This window comes from Nasonia vitripennis, chromosome 2 (assembly GCF_009193385.2).
Source record: "Nasonia vitripennis strain AsymCx chromosome 2, Nvit_psr_1.1, whole genome shotgun sequence".
In the NCBI taxonomy this organism is placed as follows: Eukaryota; Metazoa; Arthropoda; class Insecta; order Hymenoptera; family Pteromalidae; genus Nasonia; species Nasonia vitripennis.
Window position 1 is genome coordinate 22,404,232 of NC_045758.1, and position 16,635 is coordinate 22,420,866.

Sequence of the window (16,635 nt, forward strand, 5' to 3'; positions counted from 1 at the left end):
CAGTGGATTGTCAGTACTGCCCAAAACGTTATGTTCTACGTAAACCCTAAACGTATACGCTCAATTCTGGACGCAGCCTAAATGCTACACTCTCCAAATTTGTGCCAGTCTTTGTCAGCAAGCAAGCATGCTTATGCAAGCACAATGTATCAATCAATTTATATATATATATTACTCTTTCAAATTTACTGCAACATAGTTCGACAATGTGAAATGAAGAAATGTGTATCAATTCTCTTTGAAACATAATTTTTCATAAAATAGGTATAAAAAATACAGCCATGACCCGATACATATATTTTCTACAAGTTTTCTTTTATAATTATTCAGCGATCTATCATCAGCATGTAATATGTATTATAGATCAGAGATTTGCTCGAAAAACGGATGCATATATTCCAAATGAGTTATTTTAAAATTATCATTACGCAGGAAAGAAAAAGGGTAAATAAAGAAAGGGTTAAATTCTTTGGCAAATACGACTATTTTATTCAACTAAATAACTATCAATCTAAACTTAAGCTACGGGAGCAACGGGGAGATGAGCACCCTGGGGCTGGAATCCGTTCTCGTCAGCGACGTAGTTGACGGTGTAGGTGACGCCATCGATAACGAAACTGTAAGATCCACGGACGCGGAGGACGGATTCTTCGGCGCTGCGGGTCTCGACCTGAGCGGACTCCTCGTGCTGCTGTCCGTTGCTCAGTTCATAGCCATATCTGTAGTTGTCGAGGCCGATGTTGTCAGAGGGTGTCTCTTTGACAACAAAGACGTCTTCATTCTTCTGGAAGGAAGCAGCGGCGGCAACGGCCAAGAGGGCGGCGAATACTGCGATCTGAAATTTTATATTTTGTTGTTAGATGATTTTATTTTTATTTGTTCGATGGCATCTAACAATATGATTGTTCAATGTAATCGTTGAATATACATATGTAACTCTGGCACAATTCAGATAATGACAACTCTATTGTGTATGTTCGAAAAAAAAATCAATTTGATGTAAAGCACAGCTAAAAAGTAGCTCTGTTCGGCCACATTCAAGTACATACCGTCTTCATGTTTGTTTTTGGAGTTTTGGGTGTGTGAACACAGAAGCTGAGCTGATCCGAACTGGATGAACGATCGAGAGCTGAGTGCCGACAGGTGGTGGACCGGCTGATTTTATACCAGGAGACTCCCACAGCCAAAATATCCCGCCACTCACCTCTGGTCCATCTTCGATACGCACACACTGACACACACACACACACGCGCGTGATTTTTTTACGGCCTTCGGCATTTGCTCTGCTCGTCTCTCTGTCTGTCTGTCTGTCTCTCTCTCTCTCTCTCTCTCTCTCTCTCTCTCTCTCTCTCTCTCTCTCTCTCTCTGTCTCTGTCTGTCTCTGTCTGTCTGTCTGTCTCTCTCTCTCTCTCTCTCTCTCTCTCTCTGTCTCTGTCTGTCTCTGTCTGTCTGTCTGTCTCTCTCTCTCTCTCTCTCTCTCTCTCTCTCTCTCTCTCTCTCTCTCTCTCTCTCTCTCTCTCTCTCTCTCTCTCTGTCATTGCCGCAGTAGCCACCGCGTGGCGATCGCGTGCTCGCTACGCAATAATCTACGATCCGCGCATAATGGATCGGGCATGGATTATGCGTTTGACGATTGCTATACATATAATGATACTGTTTATGTTTTGCACTTATCTTATTATTATCAATTCGACAAGTGTAAATGTGTATTTTTCGCCTTGCATCAATGCATTATATGAACACATTACATCTAATATTCGTAATTTTTTTAATTTATTAGAACTTCTGAGTGGAATGTAACTCACAATGTCTATAAATCATCTGTTATAATAATAACTATAATTTATTTTAATTTCTGTTAGGAGGATTTGTCCCTGAAATAATGTATAAATGTTATAAAAATGGCGCATAAAAAAGTATATAATCTGTCCTTTCCTTTGTATTTTACGGTGTCTCGCGACTATTGCATTATGCATGAGACGATGTTCGGCCTTTCAGATTTACTTAGTCAATGCGGCAATCGTTACAACTAAGCCGTCGCGGTCCATCCTTAAAATTTACGTTAGAGATGATCCTTAAGATATACGGAAATCTGTTTGTAAACACTGACCTTCTCTCATGGCGAATTCGTGCTCCCAATTAATTAATTCCTTGAAAATTATCAATTGAATAATGGCAAACCATTTGAAAAAATTAGGCTAAAAACTTAAAGTACCATCTGGATGATACTGCCAACTATGACCAGTGTTTACACCCAGATGTTTTTTAAAGTATAATAACAATAATTAGATCTTTAAATTACTTTTTATCTCATGATTTACAAAATTTTATAATCGTTTAAGCAACGTTTTAAACACGATTTAACACGTAATATAAACGTTTTATAATTTGGATGAATTGTAAATAAGCCGGATATACGAACGCTTATCAATGATTTTTCCAACGCCCAAAAATTTGACTTCAAATCTTTTGAAAAACAATCTGTGTTATTGCAGATACTTTTCTTTGCAAGAGAGAAAAACAAGTTGAGAGGCAAACAAAAAACGAAATCATAAAACCAACATTTTTTTTAATATTATTTTTATTTAATATTTTCTGAAATCGATATACATAGTATCAATATATTCGTGATTCATTGAAATAACTTACCTGTATGTGCGCTGTCCAAATTATTAATCTTATAAGGATATATTCATAATTACTAATGCTTTTTATACATTATAAATTTGTGATTTCCATTGCACTTAGCATAACGTTCCCTTGACTAAAGTCAAACTATCTTGCGAAAATTGTTCGAAGCTTTTACTTACAAATCACGGCTTTATATGCCTTGCGAAAAATTCTTGATTTCAATATTGCATTTAAATCTCATTGGCTCCGTGCTCGAGAATAGACAGTCTAAGACCTCCTCGAGGCCCAGCTCGACTGCAAGGAAGGCGACTGAGTTTCTTTCGGTGTCCGTATAATCAATGTCCTGCCGTGGCTATCATCAGAGAGTAACTCATCGAATGGTCTGGGTCTTGTCAAGTATAACCTCTGCCGCCTTAGTGTGGCCTTTTCTCATGCAGACGCACATTTCTTTCGTCCAGAAGGGGTTCACAGGCGACGACCGACGGTGCTGTCTCTCCAAGCTTGTTCATTACATCGTAGCTCCACTTCACTGAAAAAGAAAAGCTTTTTGCGTTGTATTCCCGTATAGAGTTATTGCGCTGACACTCGAAAAAGAGCTGTTTCTAGAATTTTTAGCTTGTGAATTGAATTTTTAGAAGAACATAAGCTTAACTTACCTTCCCAATGTATCGATAAGCTCGGACGAGTTGAGCCTGACGGCGAAATGTAAGGGTGACTTCCCGCAGCAATCGCATCGATATGGTAGAGCTTCCATTCGCGGTTGAGAGTTTGCTAGGGAGAAGCGATTGGCGTTGTAAAGTAAAGCTCTCAGAGCTGCGGTGCCGTGACTTTTCCCATGAATGATCTAGGACGGCTTTCGGGTTCTGCGTTGATCGAGCTCTCGGTTTCTGATTTTAGCACACCTTGCACCTTCTTGGCCTATGCGTCATATTGGTCAAAGACCATGGCTGTTTTATTCCGCAGAATTTTTTATCGAACACTGAATTTTTACCACGATGCTGTTGTTGATTGTACTACAGGTATACTGCACTGTAGTTTTCTTTATACCTTTCTTTATAACAAGCATAAATTCTACGTGATATTAAATACTATAAAGGCTTCACCCAGGTTTCCATCCCTATACCGGTCGTTGAACTATTAGAGCTTTCGGCTCCATCTTTACATTGTAGTTGACTGTCCCTTCCTATTTGCAATCTCGCCATTTTTTAATTATACTTTGATAGTAGCAGTTTCATAATAAAGCACATAATATGTCAATTACATTTTTGAAATCATATATGATAATACTTTTATTGTAACGTTACTTTTTGAAACTCTGTATGATAAGTGCCGTACGTTTAGTATTTTCTGATACATATTATTATGGTTGGAGTTTGCATAGATTAAAATTCTTTTTACACATATCAACAGATTTTTATGTTTGTTTTATTCTTTCATGTCCTCATCTTTGTAGTTACAATAGTTACAGAATCTTGAGGAATACCTTTTATGCACCTTCTTGCATATGTTGTACTTCGCAATCGCACTGACCACACCTGCAAATCGCGATAATTTTTCAACTCTTTTTACCACTTTTGAAAATCGACCGAACCTTTGTGGTTTTACTGCGTACATATTTCTCTCTTGCTCATCTAGGAAATGCTAAAAATAGAAAATTAGTTATACCAACGTTGAGCCTTTACCACACTTCGTAGACATTCATTTTGAAAATAAGCAAAGCCTCACGCATGTATGGCAAATAAAATATCTTGCAATCGTATCAACGAAATCTTAGTCATTAATCACGACCTGCGCATATGAACAGCATTCGGCGTACACTATTTTCGTTCTTCATCAACTCGCAATAATTTCACGTTAGTCGCGCGCGCGCGCATCGTTTAATCACAAATTTCCCAATACCCGATGCACATAAACTCCATCTTTGATATAGCAACAACAAAACGGCGCATAATCCTCGTAATATTTCCTCGAACTTTGACTCAGCTCGCACGCAACGTACGCAAGAACGCGGAGCTTCCCCGTTCCAGGATCTCTTGGCTTTTCATTAATTCGCGCCACATCTACGCGTACAGACAGGCGCGTCTCTCTCCGCGACTCCACGTAAAAAACGGCAAATTGAAATTGCAGCCGTTCGCGCAAGACGCGCGAAGCTTGTAAGTATACAGCGTCGCGGCTGATTATCAAAAAGAGGAGGGAGAGAGAGAAGCTAAGCGCTGCATAGGTGTATAATACACACAAGCGAGCCAAGCCGTTTATCCACCGGCCATAAGATGCTGATGATCCGCACGGCGGCCCGAGTGAAGCCTATTAATGGAAAGTGAGCCCAAAGGCGCGAAGGCTGCATATTAAATTGCATAATGCATCGCGCAGACGTAACGCGGCACACGCGAATGTGCGGCGGTGCATCGCGTCGCGCGCAAAGACGACGATGACGAGACGAGCAAAAAGTGTCGAGGGATCGCAAGCGCAGCGTCGATTATACCTATATACACGTGTGTGTACGAGAAAATCCTTGATGGATTGTAGCCACGCGTGGTTCGTTAGGGGAGAGACACGGAAAAATCTTTTCGCGCGTGTCCTTCTTACGATCTCGTCATGGCTGATGCGATATTTTTTTTTAGTAGAAGGTAGTAGGAGATTGCAACGATTTGTTTACGTCTGACGCTGAGCGTTGCTTCATGCGCGTGATTGGGTTTACGTTTCTACGGGTGGACTATCATGTAACGGTGATAGCGATGGCGCTATATTGTTGACTAACGCTGCGCGAGGGCACTCTTCGAGCGACGTCGTAAGCTTGACAATTTATCATAATTAATTGACAAGTCAGGTACGAGCTTTTGTTAATTATAACGTTGGTTGATAAAAGTGACGTGATTTTTTCTCAACATTTTGTACGTCAATCAAAACGATTTAATAAATATAGACTCGTTATCGAGTATGTATTCCTATAATCTGTGCAAGTCCTTTCATGGGGCGTGATTCCATATACTGAAGATGTTAAATATACGAATAAATTTGCGTAATGTTTCTGCCAGATAGTATCTTTAATAGTATCTAAAATTATTCCAGAACGCGGTTGATACCGCGATGGTAATAAAAATGCCGAAATAAAAACTGTCACGCTTAAAATACATGGGTGATCTCCACACACTGTATAAATATACAGATGACACGTACGGGAAGGAGCGATTTCAATCTATAGACAAATGAAGATGCGACAATCTTTATCTCGCAGCGACTTCACAAACTTCTATAATGTATTCCGAAGGTTGCACATTATATCATCGGGCGATTTGCAGAACTCGCGTATCGTCGTGAAAAAATCGTGGGATTTATAATGGACCTTTGTAATTGCAATCACATCGAGCTTTAAAATTCAGCTTCTAGCGAAAGGCCATTATTCACGAGCGCAGCTCTTTCGCACTGTGCGAATTTAGAAATACCTCCACGGGGGATTCCCAAAAGTATACGCAAGACGGGCTATCGCACATGCCAGAATAATTGATACGCGCTCTACTATATCATAGTTTATAAACTACAACATCGAAACGAAGGGAGTATTTTCAAAGATTTTCGACCTGACTATCCGTAGCCTTGCAGTATATGCCGAGAAAAACTACACCGATAGCGCAGACCGTTTCGCGCACGTGTTGCATAAAAAAGTCGTCTGCGCTAATCGGAACATCTTCAATGCCATCGATCCTGCACGAGCGATATCCTCCATCGGCTACTTCTACAAATCAACCGCACCTCATGTGTTTCGATTTCGCCATACCGGTCGCTCCAAAAATAAACGCGCAACGTTCGCAAAAAAGGAAAGAGACAAAGCGCCCCACGCAGGAACATAAAAAGATCCATTAAGTTGGCCATCTGCGCATCCTTAGTCGACACTATAACGAAACTCGTCTAAAAGTTCATCGAGAGTAAAAGGGATCCTCTGTTGTGCCGGTGCTTCCTTGTGCGCGAATTTCGGTTTCGATGAACCGCGGGGCGACCTTGCGGAAATCGTTAACGATCCCGAGGACGCTACCCGGCGAGATTATAATTATGCGACGTGCTTTATGGCTGTGACGAGCTACCGCCTGAAATTATACCGGCGATTCGCATGCTCATTTGCGTGTGGAGATTTTCGAAGATGTCGTTGGGACTATGATTATTATAGAGGTTTGAATAATTACAATAATGAGTGCTTTATATTCCAAAGGATGGAGCTGCAAGGATTGTTTTTGTGAGATTATGCGAACATACTTTGCAAAAAATCAAGCTTTTGTTGAAAGAATTAATAATTATCGTGACTCACAGAACCGTAAAGATTCCACTGGAATTATATCTGACTAATTAATTTAAACTACAAAATTATACGACGAACCTTGGACTTCCTGGTTTCGCCCAATCTCGCATATAAACTGCTGCAAAAATATACCTTATGATTTTGTTTTCTGAAATACTTTATAAATTTATGTTTTGCTACTACCTTTTGAGGGTATAAGGCAAACTGTTTCAGATGTGGTATTCGGTTCTGCTGGTTTTTGTGACTTTTGTGTAATATCGTTTAAAAAATGGTATCATCGATAATTTTAAATATTGATAGCCACGTTAAGTAACGTGAAGTTAATTTAAAATTCTCAATTTTATAAACCGTGAAAATCATTTTCGTAAAAAGCCAGGTTTCGTAAAAATTTTGAAAGAAACAGACTAAAAAAACTCTATTGAACATTGACTCAACGACCGGCATCCCAAGCGTTTTCCAACGCAAGATTCCTCATTCCACGTAACCGCTTACCGACGAATGCCCAACGTCGTTGCGCATCGGCCAATTTATCGATGGCTCTTATTAAATTGGCACCAAGGAAATAAACAACAATTATCGTGCACACACATACAAGAAATCGCAGCCCTGAATGATTAAAGGTCGAGTCACGCGATGCTTCGCAATCGGCGCGTAATCCTGTCGCAAGGTTATACGTTCTTTTGCTGCGAGTCTCGTTCTCAAGAGGATAATATTGGAGGTGAATCCTTCGGCCGAGACATATCCTCTTCGTTCTCCTTGCGCAGCTTTCTCCTCTCTTGTCGGAGGTGTGTTTCTGCCGGTGATTCGTTATTGCGACCGAGTCGAAGCTTCCTGGAAGTCGATGTGGAAACCCGAGGCAGGGATTCTCGTCGCCGAAGTGGAGAAGACCAGTCGTGCAGGAAGTGATATCTCGAATGGAAGCAGCGCGGAGTAGCAGTTAATTGGTATTGACCTAGTTCGCGGCTATTATTTTTATAGTCTATTTTTTTAGCGCAAATGTGCCTCTACGAACTATACTGTTGTTTTCAAATGCAATGTTACCTCAGTTCATATCACCGAGAATAAGCCGCGATTTTAAGTGCTGCATAAAACGATCTCGATGCTCTGCCATAAAAATGATAAGCGTATTAAACGTAACTTGCACCACCTATACGATTTGTAGCAGATCACGAGCATTTACAAAATTTTATCACCCATAAAATAATTTAAGTAAAGTTGCAGCTCAAGTGCTCCTTGAAAATTCCTAAAGGCAGCTCTCGCACCAACATAGCTTCCATATAATACACGACTCTTATTGTACAACGCTATAAATAAACGCGTGAACGCGTTATATCGAACTTTGACTCTTTCTCGACAATGGTGTTTCGATTATTCGCTAAGGACTGTTATTACCCGTGCAAATCCTTTCGAGGCATCCAGCACTCGAGCGAGCGAGCGTTTAATGGGCGCCTCTTTATTCCTTTATACGGGATAGAGATTGTTGCGCAAAGGAGCAAACACGAGCGGCAGCGTATCTGCTCTCTTCGAATTCGAAGACTTGTGAATACGGTCCCGTCGCGTTACCTTCATGCGTAAGTATAGGTATGCAAGGATTTCGATTCTACTCGGCGCGCTCGATAAATCATGATGCAGCCGCGAGTCAGTGCAGTATGCGCGTGTCGCCTTACATTCTTCGATCTGATTGATTTTCTGCAGAGCAAGTGACTCATTTTTATTTGTCGATTGCTTTTTCTCCATAGTACGATATAGATCGTCTGAATTATGTTACTGCAACTGGGCAATTTTTGCGCTTTTTTTAACTTCTATAATGTGAGACACAAGTTTGCGCAAAATGAAATAAAAGCCGGTTGGTGAAAACAGGTTTTATCAGTTTAGCTCGACGAGGATTCACTTAATGACGTTTATTTGCATACGTCGTTATATTATCTAGTATTAGGTAATCGAGTATAGGAAGTGTTAGAGATAGAATATATATTAAGAATTTTGAACTTTTAAAAGAAGCCAACCAGCGCACTCGCTGCTCTACACGAGTTAAATAATCGAAATATACGTGTTCTACAAATTTTAATCGATGATCGCATGCATTCTTAATTTTGAGATTTTAAATTCTAAAGTGGTTCGTAAAAATTAGAGAAACTAATCTGCGGGCCAACACAAAAAATAATAAAGCGCGGATCGGTTTCTACTACTTTGCAACCGATACTCGCCTTGGGGTGATCATTTTTCATCACATTAGCCGTAGGTGTGAATAATTGAATTTCGAAAATCGCTAAAGAAACCATCCAAAATGCAAATTTTCTGGGGGGAAAAACCAATCGCAGACGGTAGGTTATTAAATTTTAGCGAAAAAAAGAGTTTCAAAATTCGTCCATTGTTTTGTAATCTGGAGAAATTCACGTTTTAAGTTTGCACGGATTTATGCTTGCGAAAATTTTAACGTAAAAAAGAAGGCTTTAACAACGTAACATCCATAGTAAACTTTGTAATTCAAAAAATGGGACTTGTGCGCCACGAGATACACGCCGCACGGCAGCAGCCACACAGCAGTAGCATTTCAGGCGGCATAATTTAAGTTTAGGACAGTTTACGTAAAGACCCATCAGACTGGCAGTTGACACCTGCGCGCGAGGTGTGACTTGTGCCGAAAAACATAGCTTAATTGCAGCAAATCTCCGTCATTACAAAATTATCAAAGCCTTTCATCTAAATTACGAGAATCGCGATAAAATTGTGTCTTTCGTCAGCTCGATCGCGCGTGGAGAAAGCGCGTAGATTAAGAGAAGCACTCGAGCTGACGCGCGAAGGCGTGGTCGCACCGTGAGATGGGACGTGCGATGCGTTCGCCAGATAGACTCGCCACTATGTATATCATAACGTAATTTATGCCGTAACCGGTTCATAAAATCGATCTGCGGATGCTCTCATTGTTTACCGTTCTGTCGAGTCGAAGCAACCTCTGAACTATCTCGTCAGAAATTTCGTTTGAATTCGAGAGAATTACGAGTTTGAGAATTCGCCAAAGGTTAACGATGTACCGAGAGACGAATTTTATACCGATGCTTATCTGTGCGTATTAAATAACAATAATAGCATTTTTGGGTCGCTCTTTTATAACAAGACAATCAGTGATTAAAATGATAATTAGGAGCCCTGTGAGCACATTGTAATCATCCATATTAAAGTGGTGTCCATTATAAAACAGAATGCCCACGGCCCAAAAGGATTTGCTCTGATAGATAAGCGCGGAAGGTTACGAAACGTATTATTGCATCGTTAAAAGTGCCATCGCGCTCGTGGTGAAATGCATGCAACTTATATTGGGTATCTGTTATAACTGTATATGGCTTATTAGTTTTTGGAAGCAGTTTTTTTTTATCTTGCTAGTTCAGGAAATTTTTTCAAAACGAAACTATAGTTTAAACTCAGAGTGAATATTAAAAATTTAAATAATACGAGATTCGAATTTTCAAATTTGAGGTGAACGAAAATGAAATGAGAGGTGAATGCACTACAGTACGTAAAAAGGAGCACGTTATAAATTGTGGATGCTACACAAATCCACAATAACAAAAGACAAATTCGAGCGTGTGACAAACTCAGACTGCATCATTATATGTGTAAGGACTAAGGAAGAGCGTGTAGGAATAATGCGTGACAAACAGCAACACAAATATTTGACTTAACTAAAGAATTTTATTGAACTAAGAGAAAGCTATTGATGAAATTTAGGCGACTGGGGCAACGGGAAGATGAGCACCCTCGGGCTGGAATCCGTTCTCGTCAGCGACGTAGTTGACGGTGTAGGTGACGCCATCGATAACGAAACTGTAAGATCCACGGACGCGGAGGACGGATTCTTCGGCGCTGCGGGTCTCGACTTGAGCGGACTCCTCGTGCTTCTGTCCGTTGCTCAGTTCATAGCCATATCTGTAGCTGTCGAGGCCGATGTTGTCAGATGGAGTCTCCTTAACGAGGACAACCTCATCTTGGTCCCTCTGGGGAGCGGCGAGAGCGACGGCCAGGAGGGCGGCGAAAACTGCGATCTGAAATTTTTTATTTTCACTCTATTAGCATGCAACTTACTTTGACGAGCTTAAAGTATACATCAAGTTTCTGTGACGCCTAATCGATTGTAGAGACGCACGAGAGTCGTGTAAGCGCTGAACTAATTGATGGTAAGGAGGCAAAATTTAGTACCGCGTCGTTACATAATTTATGCATATTTACGGGTCTTCTCGTTCGCGCCATATTGCAATTACGATTTTCGCAGAAGCTTTCACCAATGTACTATGCACCGTCCCGAAATCATCGGAACGCTTTTGATTCATACGCAGAGGTATAAATGCAGCGTAAAACCCGAAGTCGCTAAAAATGATTGATCGCCCTGTAAATTACTCGGCGCTCATGCAAGCATTCCGCGTTTGTTGCGCGATAAATCCATCTAAGTAGCCGTAACGAGCACTTTTTCTCTGACATTTGACTGTGCAAAAAATTTCTGCGAACGTCCTTGTTAAGACTACATCAGAACAGCGGCTAATTTATATAACCGATCTTTAAGATCGGTAATTAAAAGATTCGCTATACATCGATCACTTCCAACCGCTCGACAACTTGGTACATCCTGCAGTAAACAGACCGGTCGAAAAAAGCGACTCAACAAGATCCAACACACGCGGGATCGGTAGAAAATCGGTATTCCTTACTATAGAGACTAGACAGCGGAAAAGAAAAGACTGACGCGAGCGATAAGACGAATCATCGAGCCCTATCCCCGTATACGCGCCCAAAGGCAGTTAGCAGCCCGATACAATCAGTCAAGTGATAAACACTTTCGTCGAGGCATCCATTAGCCGGTCTCGCGCGTCAGAGATCGGCAGCGTACACTCGCGCGCATTGCGCAAGGCTGCGAGTTTTACGAGCAAGCGAACTTTAGAGACGCTCCTTTCCAAAGCCGAGCGCGACCTTTCCAACCGCGCGCGCGAGCGCGCATCTTCGTTTTTTCCCTGCATAATACTCGCCCGTTCACCAAGTGCACGCAGGCGAATTTCATATAGATGGAAGCATCGAGAGGAAAAAAAATTCCGTCGCGCTCTTAGACTCCTTTCCCCCAGAGGCAATTCGCGATTTAACGATCGTTCTCCGATCGCGCGGTAGGTCCACGCGAACACTGTACTATACGCGCGCGCGCGTGTGTGTGTGTGTGTGTGTAGAGGAGGCGACATTGCGCAACACGCAAATCGCGAGATGCGCGCGCGAGCGGATCGTCTGTGGTCGGCTCTTGGACCTTTCCAGTGAGAGATCGTTGCGTGCTGGATATCGCCACGTGCTACGGTTGGCTCATCGCGAGCGCGCCGCGGGAATTTCGTTTTTTTCTCGAGGTTTCCTCGATCTTTTTTTCATGCGGCCAGTAGCTTCTCGATTTTTAGAATCTCCGAGCGGCGATGTCGAATATCCGACTCTATATAGCTGGTTAATTTTAATAGCGATTTTAACGATCACGACGCCGGTCGACCGAAAACGCGTAAACGTCTCGCACTCGATTTCAAACTTCAACGCGTTCGCGCCAAAAAAGGGCGACTTTGATACACACGTAGAAACCGAGCGCAGCGCCTTGCGCAACCGATCCCCTCGGTCCAGCACATAAATCGCGAGGCGAGGGGAAGAGAGAGCGAGTCTTTTGTTCGGCGCTCCCGTACCGCGATTTTTGCAAGTTTCGAGGGAAAGAGGAGACAGCACGTGAGTTCCGCACGCGAGTGCCGCGGAGTATTGTAGAAGTGAGGGGCAGAAGAAGAAGGTGCATCGTCTCGGTCGATCGGAGGGCCGTTTAACCGCGGCGAACTGACAGCCCTTAAGAAATACGACCATTGTTGTTAGCGCGGTTTTTTTTTCGTTTTAAACTCGTCTTGCGAGAGAATAAGAGTCGCGATTCCGGTTAGCGAGCTACTGCGGTCGCACGGCATTGCCGAAAGAAATGGATTTTGCAAGGTTTAGAACAAATTCAAGCGAGACTACTTGTACACGTGAGTCTGGACCGACCGTTGTTTTGAGAGTAAAGTAAAAAATGAAATTGAATCAAACGCCACAGAAACTACATTCGATTCAAAAATATAGCTTTATATGATAACACTTGAGTAACACGCACCATCTTCATGTTGAGAGTTGGGGTTTGGTATCGGCTGGTGCGACGTTAGAAGAGTGGACTGATGAGCTGGGTAAACTCGAGACTGATTTGCCAGAAGATCCAGCGGACTATTTATACTCGATTTAACGCCGAATTAGTCGGTCCCCACCCGATATCAAACTCCGTCGAAAAAGACGAAATTGAGGAAAAAAAGAAGAATATCAAAGGCCCGGACGCTCGTGGTCAAGAAGCGACGCCCGATCCGGGGGGGGGGGGGGGATTATACGCTGGCGAAATTTTTGATTGCCGCGAGAAATTCGAATTTCGTCAATGGGCCGTTTCTTCACGGCTAGCAGGTCCACAAAACATCGTCGTGTCACACCCACTCTGTTATACCGATTTGTCAAGAAAATCTTGGACCTGAAAATTGTCATAGTAGACGCACTCGGTTGTGAAAAAGGCGAGGACTGCAGCGTTAACGACTCTTTCAACGGCTCAGCTCCGAAGATTGATAGCGTTAGATTCCACACGAAATCTCATATATGTAAATGCATACGCAGCAAGAGACATCAGCAGGTGGTCACGAGCTATCAGGCTGATCGGCCATTCTTCCATTGCCTCGGCTTCACGTAGACGGAAAATGTTCCCGCGGGTTCACGCCGGGAGTATACTGAGATATGAAGAAGGTCGTCCAAGGCGGTTAATGATCGTCCTCATTCTAACGATGATTTCGGAAGCTGCTCGACCTTGTCTCCCGCCGACTCGTCTTCGTTCGGTAATTGAATATAATTTTAAATTAACTATGAATTTATTGTTCGTATTCTTAAATTTTGAAAAGGATAATAAACTTTATTGGTAAAATGAACAAATTCTTAGAGATGTAAAATATTATTTAATTATATCTCAACGTTTCGGCCAACGTAAACAATACACTTTGTAGTGGCCTTCTTCAGGAGAAAACAAAATAATTCCTAAAATACATTAAATTACTTTTATAAACTTTATTGCAACATATTTTTGCACATCGTGTATATAGTGGATAACTTACAAAAATTGTGTAAATCAAACCATTAAAATAAATCATAAATCATAAACAAAAATTTGTAGAAGTTTTTCTAATGTTGTACGCTATATCTTATACTTAGTTATAAATAATTTTGGACTGACAAAACATTGATTTTTAATGGTTTGATTTACACAATTTTTGTAAGTTATCCACTATATACACGATGTGCAAAAATATGTTGCGATAAAGTTTATAAAAGTAATTTATTGTATTTTAGGAATTATTTTGTTTTCTCCTGAAGAGGGCCACTACAAAGTGTTATTGTTTACGTTGGCCGAAACGTTGAGATATAAATAAATAATATTTTACATCTCTAAGAATTTGTTCTGTTCTGTTACAATGCCGCTACCCTAAGCGGGTCTTGGGCGTTGTCGTCCAGATCGGACGGGTGGGTGCCTATCACCACTACACAGCGCGTCCTTAGGTTGCGGATAGAGGAACAGCCCCTGAGAAAGAGGTTAGCTGCGAATAAATTGAATAAGCAGCCGCGGACAGCCGATAGGAACAGGCGTGGGTGTGATGAGCCCACACTGTCGAACGCATTCATCTAGAAACACTACGCAAGCACCACAACAAAAAAACACTTCACATTATCTCTTATCTCTCAATCTATCTCTTTCATCACACATTACAAAAATGGGCAAAAATTCTGCTGCCGAGGAGGATGCGGGAGCGATGACAACTGCCCCGAAAAGGGATGTGTAGAATGATTCGTCACCTGGTCTTACGCGGTAACGATGCCAGCGAAGGCGCGCTGCCTTGCAGGGGGGTGTTAGGATGCGAGAATGAAACCGTAGTATGTCTGACGACGAGTTGACACTGTCCTCGTCAAAGTCGGAAAGCTCTCATACTTAGTTCTAGAGAGGTATGGGGGTTATCACCTCTAGAACGATGGACTCACCTGCGATCGGAACAGAGCAGGCGCGTTTAAAGAACTCGTAAAGGAAGCTGATAGGTACAATCTAGATTTGGTAGCAATACAGGAATCGCGGTGGCCAGATGGCGGCGTACTAGCATCGGGTAACTTCACGTACCTGTATGGGGCCGGGAGTGGGGGATCTCTAGGCACCGGATTTCTCGTAAGCAAAAGCATCATACATTCGGTTAAAAGTTTCAAATCCGTCAATGATAGGCTCTCGTACATCATTATCGAAGGTGAACGGTATAGATATCTATTTATTAATGTACACTGTCCTACGGAGGACAAAGAAGAAGAAGCTAAGGATCTCTATTACGAAACTTTAGAGCAGGTAATCGACCAGTTCGCGTCTTACGGCACAAGAATAGTATTAGGCGATTTCAATGCTAAAATAGGTAGGGAGGAAATGTTTAGGCCTACTATAGGGAAGGAAAGCCTGCACGAAGCCAGCAATGATAACGATATTAGGGTCATAAATTTCGCGGCGGCAAAAGATCTTATAATCAAAACTACGTATTTTAAGCACAAGGGCATACACAAGGCAACGTGGACATCGCCGGACGAGGCCACAAAGAACCAAATTGATAATTTCCTCATTAAAAAAAGACGTCATACTAATGTTCTTGACGTAAGGGCTTACAGAGGGGCAGATAGCGACTCGGACCACTTCCTAGTAGTAGCCAAATGAAGAGCTAGACTAGTAGCGAATCAAAATAGTAAGCGAGCAAATAAGGTAGAAAGCTTCGATATTGAGAAGCTACGAGATAGAACAGAGCGAATTAGGTACCAGATAGAAATTAATAACAGGTTTCAGGCACTTGAAGAAGCAAACACATCGCCGGTGAGGAATGACGAACCGAATAGCTTATGGGGGGACATCGAAAAAACGGTAAAATAGGTCGCGAACAAAGTACTGGGTAAAAAGAAAAAGCCAAAGAGCAAACCATGGTTTGACGAAGAGTGCGAACTCTGGTTTGAAAGGCGCATAAGGCTAAATTAGATAGCTTACACAATAGAAGCGATAGGACCGTAGAAGAGTATTCTAACGTAAGGAAACAAGCGGGTGCGATCTACAGATATAAGAAGCGGGAGTATCAAAAGAATCTTATTAGGAGAATAGAAACTAACAGTAAGGAAAATAACACCCGCGAAATGTACAGAGGGATTAACGCCATCAGAAAGGGTTTTAGGAGTAGAGCGCAATTGATGAAGGACGAAAACGGGGACCTCGTAACAAATGACAACGAATTACTGTCGCTGTGGAAAAATTATTTCGATAAATTATTAAACGTGCACGAAAATAGCGAAGAATTAGGGGACGAAATTCACACTGCTGAAATCCACGTGGAGGAACCGAGCTAGCAAGAAGTAGAGGCCGCGATTAAATAACTAAAAAACAACAAAGCCGCGGGAAATGACTCTATACCAGCTGAGTTACTCAAATATGGGGGCGTCGAGCTCACTTTCAAAATCTATAAACTAGTATGTGCCCTCTGGAAAAATGAAACAATATCCGAAAATTGGAAGGAATCTATCATTATACCGATTTTTAAAAAGGGGGATAAGACAGACTGCAATAACTATAGGGGTATCTCACTTTTAGCAA

At 41.8% G+C, this 16,635-nt stretch overlaps 2 protein-coding genes across 2 annotated transcripts; both read right to left on the reverse strand.

The window, feature by feature from the left end:
* Nucleotides 1–438: 438 nt before the first annotated feature.
* Nucleotides 439–1,460, reverse strand: LOC116416354 (flexible cuticle protein 12-like). Its single transcript, XM_031924389.2, has 2 exons — nucleotides 1,050–1,460; nucleotides 439–835 (listed from the first exon to the last, which is right to left on the reverse strand). The coding sequence occupies exons 1-2, from the start codon at nucleotides 1,056–1,058 to the stop codon at nucleotides 518–520; spliced, it is 327 nt and encodes a 108-aa protein (XP_031780249.1). The 5' UTR covers nucleotides 1,059–1,460; the 3' UTR covers nucleotides 439–517.
* Nucleotides 1,461–10,619: 9,159 nt separating this feature from the next.
* On the reverse strand, nucleotides 10,620–13,074 carry LOC100119046 (cuticular protein RR-1 family member 33). Its single transcript, XM_001602844.4, has 2 exons — nucleotides 13,066–13,074; nucleotides 10,620–10,966 (listed from the first exon to the last, which is right to left on the reverse strand). The coding sequence occupies exons 1-2, from the start codon at nucleotides 13,072–13,074 to the stop codon at nucleotides 10,649–10,651; spliced, it is 327 nt and encodes a 108-aa protein (XP_001602894.2). The 3' UTR covers nucleotides 10,620–10,648.
* Between the last annotated feature and the right edge of the window lie 3,561 nt (nucleotides 13,075–16,635).